The sequence below is a fragment of the Physeter macrocephalus genome, chromosome 7, assembly GCF_002837175.3.
Source record: "Physeter macrocephalus isolate SW-GA chromosome 7, ASM283717v5, whole genome shotgun sequence".
Classification (NCBI taxonomy): Eukaryota; Metazoa; Chordata; class Mammalia; order Artiodactyla; family Physeteridae; genus Physeter; species Physeter macrocephalus.
Genome location: NC_041220.1, coordinates 111,499,968 through 111,515,418, shown reverse-complemented (window position 1 = coordinate 111,515,418; position 15,451 = coordinate 111,499,968). Strand labels below are relative to the sequence as shown.

General features: G+C 36.9%; 1 protein-coding gene across 2 annotated transcripts in view; it reads left to right on the top strand.

Moving 5' to 3' along the window:
• The window catches only part of TBCK (TBC1 domain containing kinase), a 240,719-nt gene that overhangs the window by 56,332 nt on the left and 168,936 nt on the right, over positions 1–15,451 (top strand). For both annotated transcript variants that reach the window (XM_024119218.3, XM_024119217.3), the window contains exons 7-11: positions 10,425–10,485; positions 11,828–11,889; positions 12,140–12,201; positions 13,139–13,287; positions 14,888–15,026. In XM_024119218.3, the coding sequence (XP_023974986.1) occupies positions 10,425–10,485; positions 11,828–11,889; positions 12,140–12,201; positions 13,139–13,287; positions 14,888–15,026 (473 nt within the window). The remainder of the gene's footprint in view (positions 1–10,424; positions 10,486–11,827; positions 11,890–12,139; positions 12,202–13,138; positions 13,288–14,887; positions 15,027–15,451) is intronic.

The following is a 15,451-nucleotide window of genomic DNA, read 5'->3' as shown; positions in this document are numbered from 1 at the left end:
TTTATGATTTCTTTCCTTCTGCTAACTTTGGGGGTTTTTTTGTTCTTCTTTCTCTAACTGCTTTAGGTATATGGTTAGGTTGTTTATACGATATGTTTCTTGTTTCTTAAGGTAGGATTGTATTGCTATAAACTTTCCTCTTAGAACTGCTTTTGCTGCATCCCACAGGTTTTGAGTCGTCATGTTTTCATTGTCATTTGTTTCTAGGTATTTTTTGATTTCCTCTTTGATTTCTTCAGTGATCTCTTGGTTATTTAGTAGTGTATTGTTTAGCCTCCATGTGTTTGTATTTTTTACAGATTTATTCCTGTAATTGATATCTAGACCCATAGTGTTGTGGTCAGAAAAGACCCTTGATATGCTTTCAATTTTCTTAAATTTACCAAGGCTAGATTTGTGACCCAAGATATGATGTATCCTGGAGAATGTTCCATGAGCACTTGAGAAGAAAGTGTATTCTGTTGTTTTTGGATGGAATGCCCTTTAAATATGAATTAAGTCCATCTTGTTTAATGTATCATTTAAAGTTTGTGTTTCCTTATTTATTTTCATTTTGGATGATCTGCCAGTTTTGTCTTTTGGTTGGAGCATTTAATCCATTTACATTAGAGGTAATTATCGATATGTATGTTCCTATTACCATTCTCTTAACTATTTTGGATTTGTTATTGTAGGTCTTTTCCTTCACTTGTGTTTCCTGCCTAGAGAAGTTCCTTCAGCATTTGTTGTAAAGCTGGTTTGGTGGTGCTGAATTCTCTTAGCTTTTGCTTGTCTGTAAAGGTTTTAATTTCTCCATCAAATCTGAATGAGATCCTTGCTGGGTAGAGTAATCATGTTTGTAGGTATTTCCCTTTCATCACTCTAAATATGTCCTGCCACTCCTTTCTGGCTTGCAGAGTTTCTGCTGAAAGATCAGTTGTTAACCTTATGGGCATTTCCTTGTATGTTTTTTGTTGTTTTTCCTTTGCTGCTTTTAATATTTTTTCTTTGTATTTAATTTTTGATAGTTTGATTGATATGTGTATTGGCGTGTTTCTCCTTGGATTTTTCCTGTATGGGACTCTCTGTGCTTCCTGAACTTGATTAACTATTTCCTTTCCCATATTAGGGAAGTTTTCAGCTATAATCTCTTCAAATATTTTCTCAATTCCTTTCTTTTTCTCTTCTTCTTCTGGGACTCCTATAATTCGAATATTGGTGTGTTTAATGTTGTCACAGAGGTCTCTGAGAGTCTCCTCAATTCTTTTCATTCTTTTTTCTTTATTGTGCTCTGCAGTAGTTACTTGCACTCCTTTATCTTCCAGGTCACTTATACGTTCTTCTGCCTCAGTTTTTCTGCTATTGATTCCTTCTAGAGAATTTGAAATTTCATTTATTGTGTCCTTCATCATTGTTTGTTTGCTCTATAGTTCTTCTAGGTCCTTGTAAAACGTTTCTTGTATTTTCTCCGTTCTATTTCCAAGATTTGCATCCACTTTACTATCATTACTCAGAATTCTTTTTCAGGTAGCCTGCCTATTTCCTCTTCATTTGTTAGGTCTGGTGGGTTTTACCTTGCTCCTTCATCTGCTGTGTGTTTCTCTGTCTTCTCATTTTGCTTATCTTACTGTGTTTGGGGTCTCCTTTTTGCAGGCTGCAGGTTCATAGTTCCCATCGTTTTTGGTGTCTGCTCCCAGTGGCTAAGGTTGGTTTAGGGGTTGTGTAGGCGTCTTGGTGGAGGGGACTAGTGCCTGTGTTCTGGTGGATGAGGCTGTATCTTGTCTTCCCTGTGGGCAGGACCACGTCTGTTGGTATGTTTTGGGGTGTCTGTGACCTTATGATTTTAGGCATCCTCTCTTATAATGGGTGGGGTTGTTTCCCTGTCTTGCTAGTTGTTTGGCATAGGGTGTCCGGCACTGTAACTTGCCGGTCATTGAGTGAATCTGGGTCTTAGCGTTGAGATGGAGATCTCTGTGAGAGCTTTTGCCGTTTCATATTACGTGGAGCCAGTAGGTGTCTGGTGGATCAATATCCTGCACTCGGCTCTCCCACCTCAGAGGCATAGGACTGACACCCAGCCAGAGCACCAAGACCCTGTCAGCCACACGGCTCAGAAGTAAAGGGAGAAAAAAAGAAAGAATTAAAGAAAGAATAAAATAAAATAAAGTTAAAAAAATAAAATAAAAAATTATTAAAAGTAAAAAAATTAATAAGTAATTTCAAAAAGGAAAAAAAACGAAAGAAAGAAGAGAGCAACCAAACCAAAAAACAAATCCACCAGTGATAAGAAGTGCTAAAAACTATACTAAAAACAACAACAACAACAAAAACGGATAGACAGAACCCTAGGACAAATGGTTAAAGCAAAGGTATACAGACAAAATGACACAAAGAAGCATACACATACACACTCACAGAAAGAGAAAAAGGAAAAATATATATATATCGTTGCTCCCAAAGTCCACCTCCTCAATTTTGGGTTGATTCATTGTCTATTTAGGTATTCCACAGATGAAGGGTACATCAAGTTGATTGTGGAAATTTAATCCGCTGCTCCTGAGGCTGCTGTGAGAGATTTCCCTTTCTTTTCTTTGTTCACAGCTCCTGGGGTTCAGCTTTGGATTTGGCCCCGCCTGTGTGTGTAGGTCGCCTGAGGGCATCTGTTCTTTGCTCAGACAGGACAGGGTTAAAGGAGCGGCTGATTAGGGTGCTCTGGCTCGCTCAGGCCGGGGAAGGGAGGGGTACGGAATGCAGGGCAAGCCTCGGGCGGCAGAGGCTGGCATGATGTTGCAACATCCTGAGGCGTGCCGTGCGTTCTCCCAGGGAAGTTGTCCCTGGATCCCGGGACCCTGGCAGTGGCGGGCTGCACAGGCTCCCGGGAGGGGAGGTGTGGCTAGTGACCTGTGCTCTCACACAGGCTTAACATTTCATGCCCGTCTCTGGTGTCTGCACTGATAGCTGCGGCTTGCACCTGTCTCTGGAGCTTGTTTAGGCAGTGCTCTGAATCCCCTCTCTTCGCACACCCCGAAACAATGGTCTCTTGCTTCTTAGGCAGGTCCAGACTTTTTCCTGGACTTCCTCCCGGCTAACTGTGGCGCACCAGCCCCCTTCAGGTTGTGTTCACGCAGCCAACCCCAGTCCTCTCCCGGGGATCTGACCTCCAAAGCCTGAGCCTCGGCTCCCAGCCCCAACCTGTCCCGGCAGGTGAGCGGACAAGCCTTTCGGGCTGGTGAGTGCTGGTCAGCACCCATGCTCTGTGCGGGTATCTCTCTGCTTTTCCCTCTGCACCCCTGTTGCTGCGCTCTCCTCTGTAGCTCCAAAGCTTCCCACCCTGCCACCCCTGTCTCTGCCAGCGAAGGGGCTTCCTAGTGTGTGGAAACTTTTCCTCCTTCACAGCTCCCTCCCAGAGGTGCAGGTCCTGTCCCTATTCTTTTGTCTATGTTTTTTCTTTTGCCCTACCCATGTACTTGGGGAGTTTCTTGCCTTTTGGGACATCTGAGGTCTTCTGCCAGCATTCAGTAGGTGTTCTATAGGAGTTGTTCCACATGTACATGTATTTCTGATGTATTTGTGGAGAGGAAGGTGATCTCCACGTCTTACTCCTCCGCCGTCTTGAAGGTCTCTCTCTTCCAAGAGATTTTTAAAGTATTTTGGAAGTATTAACTCATTGATCTTTACCATATCTAAGAATTAGGATGACATTATGTTTTTCATTTTGTGTGTTTTCAGAACTAATTCAACAGTGGAGGTAGTAAAGCATAATAGTTAAGAGACAGCCTTTTGTAGTCAGAGAGAACTGGGTTTGAAATCTAATGCAGCAAAATATAGTTGTATGACTTAGGGTAACTAACCTAACTTCTTAAGGCTTTGGTTCTACTTCCATAAATAATAATAGTATCTATATTGTAAAGCTGTTGGAAAAATTAAATGAAATAACGTATATAAAGTACTTAGTATAGGGTGTTGCTTTGCAAACAGTCCATAAATGGTAGCTTTTATTATTAATATTTAAATATTCACAAAAACATGGTAGCTTACACATTGGCCCTGCTTTTTCTAAGGGAAAATGCCAGATTTTCTGATTCTTTGCTATCCTTTGTCTAGACCATCTTTCTTTTCATTGGTATGAAATGATAGTAAATCTAATTTTTGTTTAAAATCATAGCCTAAATGAAGAATTTTATTGGAATGTGAAGTATACATAAGTGTACATGTGAAGTATGTAGCTTTTCCTTTTTATTACCATCATTTATATTTAAACTCTTTACTAATGATCTAGGTATGTCTCATATGAGTAATTCGATTGAACAAATGTTGATGAATCTTTACTGTGTGTATAGCAATGCAATAGGGATAAACTGTGATTAAGGTGCATTGTCAAAGAGCTTATAATTTAATGCAAATTCATAAACTTTGAAGATAAACACAGAGAGCTGTGTGAATTCCAAGAAAGGAAATATTAATTCCATGATAGGGGCTTCATGACATTTTTTTTTTTCATGACATTTTAAGTGGTGCTCAAAGTTTAGAGTCCAGTTTTAAGATGGATTAAATCTTCTTCTACCTCATCAAACCTTTAGATTTGATACAAAATATTAAGATATTAATTGATTACACACCAACAATTAACAAAGGGACTTTTGGCAGGTTAGAAATTTTAAGGAAATAGTCGAAAAGCTATAGCACTTTGCTAGGAAGATCTTGCCATGTTACCAGAAAGTCAATACAGCTGCTCTGTCACCCAGAAGTTTCCATAGTCCAAACATGTATAGGAGAATTCTGTATTAAAAAATGAGTACATATCTAAGAAACACCAAGCATCTAAAGTTGGCCTCTACTATAAAAAAGGAACAACGAATAGAGTTTACATTTTATTACAAGTAGAAAGGACTTTATAATAAATGTACGTGTTAAGAGATAAAAGAAACAATTAAATTTATGAAACAATTACAGAAACTAGGAATCAAGAACATTTACTGAAAAAAAGCAAGAACCAGCTAAGAGTTTTAAGAAAAAAATGTAATTATTGAAATAAAGAACTAAATAAATGGATCATAGGAAACTGGACACACTGAACACTGAGTTAATCTCCCAGGATATGACACAAATAGATAAAAAGATTGAAAATATAAAAGAAATTTTAAAAGATGGACAAGATAGATTCAGATGTTCTAATATCTTATAGTAGTATCAAAAGTAGAGAGTAAAGTTCTCAATCTGAAAGAACATACTAATTACCTTTCAAGGTAAAAGATAAAAATCACAACATACAAACAACAACAACAACAAATAGCTAGAAATCTTATACTAAACTTTTAGGAGATGACTAATGATGAAATAGTGGGTAACATTTATTGACACTTCGTAAGAGCCAGGTACTTTTCTAACGTATTTACATCTATTATCTCAATCCGTACTCTTGCCAGTCTTATAAAGTTTATTTAATTACTATCTATACAAATTAGGAAATTGAGGTACAGAGAGGTTAAACAACCTGTCCCAGTTACATAGTAGTAACTAATTCAGCAGATTTGTGTCCATCAATCTGTGTCCAAAGCTTTATGTACCCTTAACCAACGTGCTAAGCTTCCTTTACTAAGCTCTGATGTCTTTATGTGTTGAGAAAATCTTAAAATGTGCCAGAGAAAAGACATATTACCTACAAAGAATAACAGTTAGATTGGCATTAAACTTCTTAGCAGTGTGAATGCAAGAAAACAGTGGGACAGTGCCATCAAAGTGCTGAGAGAAAGGATTTTGAATTTTGAATTCTTTAAGTCACAAAACTAACATTTGGGAGTAAGAATTAAACAAAGGATATAGTTGGCCCTCTGTATTTGTGGATTCTGCATCTATGGATTCAACCAACCATGGATTGAAAATATTTGAAAAAAAATTCCAGAAAGTTCCAAAAAGCAAAACTTAAATTTGCCATGCAACAGTACTGTTTACATAGCATTTACATTTTATTTATAACTATTTACATAGCATTTGCATTGTATTAGGTATTATAAGTAATCTAGAAATGATTTAAAGTATAAGGGAGGATGTGTGTAGGTTATATGCAAATACTGTGCCACTTTAAATAAAGGACTTGAGCATCAGTGGATTTTGGTATCCAAGTAGGTCCTGGAACCAGTCCCCCTTGGATAGTGAGGGATGACTATACAGAATTTTGATAGACACAAAGAAAAAATTACTAGTAGAGAAATAACATGAGTCTGAATAGTAGGGTGTGTTCACTGTATTGCAAGTAATCAAATTTAACTGCTTCGTGTGTGTGTATGTGTTTACATCACAGGATAGATAAATAGTAAGCATTTAAACTGAAAAGTTATATTGGAGTCATATCCTAGGAGACTTTGAATGCTGTAGTGAGAGATTTATATTTAGTTATGTAAGGTATGGAGGACCATTTAAAGTTTTTAAGTAAGCTGAAATCAGTTAATTTTTTAAGGTGGTTCTTTTTAAAAAAATTTTATTGGAATATAGTTGATTTACAGTGTTGTGTTAGTTTCAGGTGTACAGCAAAGTGAATCAGTTATACATATATCAACTCTTTTTTAGATTCTTTTCCCTTTTTAGGTCATTACAGAGTACTGTGTAAAGTTCCCTGTGCTATACAGTAGGTTCTTATTAGTTATCTATTTTATATATAGTAGTGTGTATATGTCAATCCCAATCTCCAGTTTATCCCTTTCCCCCTGGTAACCCTAAGATTGTTTTCTACATCTGTGACTCTATTTCTGTTTTAGATAAGTTCATTTGTACCATTAGTTTAGATTCCATGTAAAAGCAATATCATATGATATTTGTCCTTCTCTGTCTGACTTACATCACTCAGTAGGACAATTTCTAGGTCCATCCATGTTGCTGCAAATGGCATTATTTCATTCTGTTTTATGGCTGAGTGATATTCCATTGTGTATATGTACCATATCTTTATTCATTCCTCTGTCAATGGACATTTAGGTTGCTTCCATGTCCTGGCTATTGTAAATAGTGCTGCAAATGAACATTGGGGTGCATGTATCTTTGCGAATTTTGGTTTTCTCAGAGTATATGCCCAGAAGTAGGATTGCTGGATCATATGGTAGCTCTAAGTTTAGTTTTTTAAGAAACCTCCATACTGTTCTCCATAGAAGCTGTACCAATTTATATTCCCACCAACAGTGTAGAAGGGATCCCTTTTCTCCACACCCTCTCCAGCATTTATTGTTTGTAGATTTTTTTGATGATGACCGTTCTAACTAGTGTGAGGTGATCCCTCATTGTAGTTTTGATTTGTATTTCTCTAATAATTAGTGATGTTGAACATCTTTTCATGTGCTTTTCGGCCATCTGTATGTCTTTTTGGAGAAATGTCTGTTTAGATTTTCTACCCATTATTTTGATTGGGTTGGTTTTTTTTGTTGTTATTGAGCTGCATGAGCTGTTTGTATATTTTGGAGATTAATCCCTTGTCAGTTGCTTCATTTGCAAATATTTTCTCCCATTCTGAGGGTTGTCTTTTCATTTTATGGTTTCCTTTGCTGTGCAAAAGCTTTTAAGTTTAATTAGGTCCCATTTGTTTATTTTTGTTTTTATTTTCATTACTCTAGGAGGTGGATCAAAAAAAGATCTTGCTTCGATTTATGTCGCAAAAGCTTTTAAGTTTAATTAGGTCCCATTTGTTTATTTTTGTTTTTATTTTCATTACTCTAGGAGGTGGATCAAAAAAAGATCTTGCTTCGATTTATGTCAGAGCGTGTTCTGCCTGTGTTTTCCTCTACGAGTTTTATAGTATCTGGCCTTACATTTAGGTCTAGGAGATTAATGTTGATAGTAGTGTAAGTGATTGAGAAGAGGGAGAGGAATGGCAGCTTGTTTTCAATGATCTCTCCACCTGTAGTTCTAATTTCATAAGTCTTCAAGAGATTTTTTCCTCTCTATTAAAAAAACAAAAAAACAGAAAATCAGAGCCTCTTTTTCTCTGTATAAAGACCAAGCTATCTTCTTAAGCCTTTTCCTTCTAAGTCTATTTAAATGATCATATAAGTTTAATTTGTTAATAATAAGAGAAACATAATAATAGCCAACATTTATGAAGCATTTTCTTTATTCAGAAAATACTAAGCACTTTTTTTTTTTCTTTTTTTGCGGTACGCGGGCCTCTCACCGCTGTGGCCTCTCCCGCTGCGGAGCACAGGCTCTGGACGCTCAGGCCCAGCAGCCACGGCCCACGGGCCCAGCCGCTCTGCGGCATGTGGGATCCTCCCGGACCGGGGCACAAACCCGCACCCCCCGCATCGGCAGGCAGACTCCCAACCACTGTACCACCAGGGAAGCCCTAAGCACTTTTTTATACATCATATAACCTTCACTGCACCCTGTGTGGCATGTATAGTTAATACTCCACTTTATAAATGAGAAAAGTTAGGCTTAAGGTGGTTAAGTAATTTGCCCAAGTTATATAATCGGTGGTAGAAAGTCCAACTTGGCACTCGGTAGTTGCTCAACACATGATCATTAAAGTTGTAAATGTTTGATTCAAGGCTCCATTCCAAGGAGCCCCCTGAAGCCAACTAATAAGGAAACAACTAAAATACAATGTATGTGTCTTAAAATAAAGAAATATACCAGGTGCTATGGGAACACCAAAATGGTTGTCTTAAGTCACTTTGGGAAGAGGAAGGAGTGTCATGGAATGTTTCTTAATGGAGATAACAGACTACCTGGATCATGCTATATAAGTAAGAATTAATTGGGTAGATGAAAGGGTAATATGGCATCTTGGTCTTTTAATCAAATAAGACTCCTGGATTTCCTCTAGACAACCAGGTATATGTAGGTCTCAAAAATGAAGAATAGGGGCTTCCCTGGTGGCGCAGCGGTTGCGCGTCCGCCTGCCGATGCAGGGGAACCGGGTTCGTGCCCCGGTCTGGGAGGATCCCACATGCCGCGGAGCGGCTGGGCCCGTGAGCCATGGCCGCTGAGCCTGCGCGTCCGGAGCCTGTCCTCCGCAACGGGAGAGGCCACAGCAGAGGGAGGCCCGCATACCACAAAAAAAAAATCCTCTCTATTAAAAAAACAAAAAAACAGAAAATCAGAGCCTCTTTTTCTCTGTATAAAGACCAAGCTATCTTCTTAAGCCTTTTCCTTCTAAGTCTATTTAAATGATCATATAAGTTTAATTTGTTAATAATAAGAGAAACATAATAATAGCCAACATTTATGAAGCATTTTCTTTATTCAGAAAATACTAAGCACTTTTTTTTTTTCTTTTTTTGCGGTACGCGGGCCTCTCACCGCTGTGGCCTCTCCCGCTGCGGAGCACAGGCTCTGGACGCTCAGGCCCAGCAGCCACGGCCCACGGGCCCAGCCGCTCTGCGGCATGTGGGATCCTCCCGGACCGGGGCACAAACCCGCACCCCCCGCATCGGCAGGCAGACTCCCAACCACTGTACCACCAGGGAAGCCCTAAGCACTTTTTTATACATCATATAACCTTCACTGCACCCTGTGTGGCATGTATAGTTAATACTCCACTTTATAAATGAGAAAAGTTAGGCTTAAGGTGGTTAAGTAATTTGCCCAAGTTATATAATCGGTGGTAGAAAGTCCAACTTGGCACTCGGTAGTTGCTCAACACATGATCATTAAAGTTGTAAATGTTTGATTCAAGGCTCCATTCCAAGGAGCCCCCTGAAGCCAACTAATAAGGAAACAACTAAAATACAATGTATGTGTCTTAAAATAAAGAAATATACCAGGTGCTATGGGAACACCAAAATGGTTGTCTTAAGTCACTTTGGGAAGAGGAAGGAGTGTCATGGAATGTTTCTTAATGGAGATAACAGACTACCTGGATCATGCTATATAAGTAAGAATTAATTGGGTAGATGAAAGGGTAATATGGCATCTTGGTCTTTTAATCAAATAAGACTCCTGGATTTCCTCTAGACAACCAGGTATATGTAGGTCTCAAAAATGAAGAATAGGGGCTTCCCTGGTGGCGCAGCGGTTGCGCGTCCGCCTGCCGATGCAGGGGAACCGGGTTCGTGCCCCGGTCTGGGAGGATCCCACATGCCGCGGAGCGGCTGGGCCCGTGAGCCATGGCCGCTGAGCCTGCGCGTCCGGAGCCTGTCCTCCGCAACGGGAGAGGCCACAGCAGAGGGAGGCCCGCATACCACAAAAAAAAAAAATGAAGAATGCTTGAGATCAAACTAAAATGAAATGATCCTTAGATACATGAAATGCCTAAGTGTTAAATATTATGCAACATTTTTAAAAATGTTACATCACCAATGATTTTTCTTTAGTGGAGCCAACTCAAAAAATCTAATAAAACCTCTGAAGAGAAATAGAGGTAACTGATAAACTCATTTTCAGCGCTGAAAAAAAAAGACCTCCCTGAGAAGAATGATGTAAATGTTAACAAGAATTTCTTTTCTCATTTTATTTAGGGAAGAAAACTATTTCAGAGTTTGGATATTTCTGAAAGACTAAAATTTTTGCTTACACTGGGTAAGTGTCTCACAATTGATTATCTTTCAACTATAAATATAATCTTTAGTGACAGTAATTATGCATATTGAGAATGTGTTCTTCAAAATAGTGGATACACTGAAATATACTCACTTTCTTTAATTTTCTAATGATCAGTGGTAAGCATTAACAGGACAGTTTAAGAAGTGCATTTGAAGTATTATAGGACAGCTTTCCTCATTCACTAAGGAATTATAATGTACATGGATATAATCTTAGCATGATCTAGCCAAGTAAACTAACTTGTGAAATCAAAATATGAGATTATAAAATTGTACTTCACTGTTGCAGTTGCCTTCAGGCAATGTATTGTAACTTTTGAGCTTTCTACTTGGTGAATCGTGTGTGAATAATGACTGAGGAAGAATGTTTATTTTTCCTTATAACAAGCTCATATATTTTACATGTATATAATCCAAATATTTGTCATTCACATTTATAAAAATTTGTGTAATCCACTTTAGAGTGGAATAATTTAAGCACGTGTGGTAAACAAAGAGAGAAAAACAGTGATAGAGCATTTTGTGTAAAAGAGTGACAGATTGGTGTCCAGGTTAATAGGGTCTACAAATAAGGATTTGTATAGAATAATATTAGTAAATATTAAATAATAATGAATTGTAAATAAAATTGCATAAAATTTTATAATATTTACCACTTTAATATCAAAGATTGATAATATAGCTATTAAGGAGTCTTAGAGATCTATAAATGTTGTCTACAGACTAGAACTTGTACTTTCTTTTTTGAATTTTATTTTATTTATTTTTTTATACAGCAGGTTCTTATTAGTCATCCATTTTATACCCATCAGTGTATACATGTCAATCCCAATCCCCCAATTCATCACACCACCACCACCACCCTCCACTGCTTTCCCCCCTTGGTGTCCATACATTTGTAGAACTTATACTTTAAATCCCAGAGAAACGTGTGTAGATTCTCCAAATTGTATTTAATAAAAATAAATTAGTCTTATAATCGTAAAAATATACTAAAGCCTTTTTAAATAGTAATATGTGTATATACATATAGAGGGGGGTGGAGAGAGAAGGAGAGAATCTTTACCTCCTTGAATTACTGCTTTAACTCACTATTTAAGGTGCTATCTTTCAGTATCTATGATACAATTAATACTTAGTGTTTGAAGTCTTTATTTTTATCAAAGCATGTTAGGAAAGTTGAAAAAATCTCAAGCTTTTTAATATTCCAAGTTCTAAAACTGCATTACACAATTAAAAAAAATTTTATTAGAGTTCAATTCCCAGTTAGTCTAAGTTAGAAAAGCAGCTTTAATTCATATAATTTTTCTGTTTTATAGACTGCATAGATGACACTATAATAGTTCTGGCTGAAGAGCATGGTTGTCTGGACATTATAAAGGTTTGTCGTTAATCTGTTATTGAAAATTTATCTGCATACTTGGAATTCAATAGCAAACTATTTTAAAACTATGTTTATTTCTGTTTAGATATCTGCTTTTTCACAGAGTGACAAACTAATATGAATTTCTTTAAAGTCCAAATAAAGACTTTCAAAAAAAGTCAAAACATTGTAAAGTAGCAAACATTTAAGTAATATAAATTTTTAAATGGATTGTTTAAAATAATTCTTTTCTCTCTCTATTTACCAGGAGCTTCCTGAAAATGTGATAGATCTTTTGAAGAAGTGCCTCACCTTCCACCCTTCTAAAAGGTTGATATCAAGAGTTTGGGATTATTACTGAGATCTTAACATAAAAGTAGTTAATTTTTTAATACTAATGGGTTAAATAAGAATATTAACATATATAGTAATACATGATTGATATTGGTATCATAATTGTTAGTTATGGCTTTAATGTATGGTAATAAAAGAAGAAAAGATAATTAACCATGGTTAGAAAACTGGCATATACCAAAAGCAGTTACTAGTTCATTTCCTAGCCTCCAATTAGAAAATCAGCTAAACTGTGGAATGTAGATATGCCTAGATACAAATGATATGAGAAAAATGAGAACAAAAGTTTATTGGCAAATATGTATTATAGAAAAGAACTTAGATAAATGGTGAGGTAAGTTAATAATTGTTGATAATATAAAAGGATTTCTTAGAAGTTTTACTATTTATTTTCATTTGATGATGTCATTGTTAGCCATCCAGTTGTCCCTAAACTCAGTAAGTATATAATATTTGAAAATAATGCATTCTAGTTTGTCTTTAGGAAAACATTTCCTAAAGAGAGGAATGGTATGAAAAGCATAGTTTTGGGTAAATATACCACATAAACTAAGAGAGTAGGAAGAAAATCAGAAGATATTATCAGTTTACAATTTTATTATTTAATTAAGGTATTCAGTAAAGCAGGTATATGATGGTCAAGCTAAAAGTAAAAAATGGAGATGCTCATATGTAATAATTTTTTATAGATCATAAAATACAAAAAGCACCACAAAGGTAAAAAAGTCAGCATTTATTTACAGTCACTTGATTCTTTTTAAAGGTATATATCTAGACTCTAATAAGGAGAACTTTATTATTTTCTATGCTAATGAGGTAATTTTGACTTTTAACTATCCCTTGAAGTGTGCCATTATTCTAGGAAAATTTTAATGACTTTCATTCATGTTCCGTATTTTAAATATTTCTTAAGGCCAACCCCAGATGAATTAATGCAGGACAGTGTGTTCAGTGAAGTGTCACCTTTATACACCCCCTTTACCAAACCTACCAGCCTGTTTTCTTCTTCTCTGAGATGTGCCGATTTAACTCTGCCTGAGGATATCAGTCAGCTGTGTAAAGGTAATGGTAAATACAGCAAAGGATAGAAGTATTTCTGGAAGTGATTAAAATATAACCTAACATTTTAGTCCTTTAAATTTAATTTCTTTGGAGCAAGAAATGTAAGAATCAAGGAAAGGAAGTAGCACCAAACAAAAATTTTTTTATTATGTAAACCAAGGTCTTATTTTCATCTCAAATCTTAATGCTAAAATCAGATCTTCTAATTTCCAATGGAATTTCTACTATAACAATATTTGTATATCATATTTCATAAAATTTATTATAAATGATCTCAAAAAATCATATTATTGATAGGAAGTCCATATCATTATATTCTATGTTTTTAACAGAATATCACCTTTTCTCTTTTAATTCCTCTCTGAAGATTACAACTCTCAGAATGTGTGTTTTAGGGACACCAGTATGTTACCTTTATACTGAAAAATTATCATGACATAAGTTGTGGCAGGAAATACTTACTGAACATTGGTTCAATCAAATATTTATTGAGTTTCTACTATGTTCCATACACTGTATCTGCAAGTATCATTTGTGCCAAATGGGGAGGCAGACAGACATTCAGTCACACAATTACTGTTATAAATGAAGGTTAGTACGCATGTAGTACAGTGGAAGCAAAGCCTCCCTGAGATATTAAGGACTTCTCAAAAGAGGCCGAAATTGCCTCAAGACATAAAGATGGGACAGTGTGTTGCCTACCCAAGTGTTTTTTTCTGCCCTTCTTTCTTTCCTGCAGAGCTTGATATATCTGATATGTATATCCCATATGTCTCTGATACAGAGGGTAAAAATTACACTTTTTTCTAAAGAAACTGAATACGCAACCAATATGTATATCTGCATTTAATCCTCTGCATTTTGTAGTATGACTATTCTTTTTTTTTTTAAATAAGCAAGAGAATTTGCTTATGAAGCTAGACTTGGATTACCACCAAATGAGCAGATTTCCTCACCTCCCCTCCAGAATCTTAAAAATTTATATATAGATGCCTTAGTTGGGTTCAGTTGTGTATTCAGTGCAGACAGTCTCAACACCACATGTCTATCTCAAGGCTGTATTCTTGGAGCAGCTTCTGGGAGTGGGGAAGGCAAGCTGAACGCACATTCCAAGGACAGGGGAAGGGGTGGGAGCCTCCATTTGCCAGGGTCCAGCTTGACATCAACTGGCTTTCATGTCTTTTTGATGACCTCCTTCAGTAGGAGGAATACATAATGATGGGGTTCCAGGAAGGCCTCCCCAAGAAGTGCTACTCTGGCACACAGATTATTTTGAGCTAAAAATAAGCAAGGCCCAAAAGACTCATAAAGAACTTTTGGACTTTCCCCTAACAGTTTAAAAGAATTGAAGATAAAAGACCTGTTCCAGGAAAGAGTTATCACCCACAGATAATTACAGAAAATATGAACTCAGTGTGGTTAACCTGGAGGAACCTAGCAAGGCCCCTTTGATCAAAGTCCTCTCTGTATAGTATGACTATTCTAAAGGGAATCTTATTATGTTCTTCAGTTTTTACTTTTTTATAATGTCAGCTATTATTGCCTGTTGCCTTTCAATAAAAACAGAAGGTGTGATAGCTTTTTAAATTTCCATTAATAGATTTAAGCAGTGATTACCTGGCAGAAAGATCTATTGAAGAAGTGTATTACCTTTGGTGTTTAGCTGGAGGTGACTTGGAAAAAGAGCTTGTGAACAAGGAAATCATTCGATCCAAACCACCTATCTGCACACTCCCCAAGTAAGGAAAGAAAACTTCTCTTGGAAATGAGAAAAATCTAGTAATAACTTCTTTTTAATTTGATATTTTTTTCTTTTGGTAGACATTCCAGTTAAGTGATTATGAAAGCAATTGGGAGTCAATACCTTGTTTTCTTGGCAGGAGTTTCTAATTGCAGAGTTCCCATCAGTGGTTTTATTATTTTAATAAATATGGTTTTTTTTTTTTTTTTTTTTTTTGGTTTTTTTTTTGGTTTTTTTTTTTTTGTGTGTGTGTGTGGTACGCGGGCCTCTCACTGTTGTGGCCTCTCCCGTTGCGGAGCACAGGCTCCGGACGCGCAGGCTCAGCGGCCATGGCTCACGGGCCCAGCCGCTCCGCGGCATGTGGGATCTTCCCGGACCGGGGCACGAACCCGTGTCCCCTGCATCGGCAGGCGGACTCTCAAC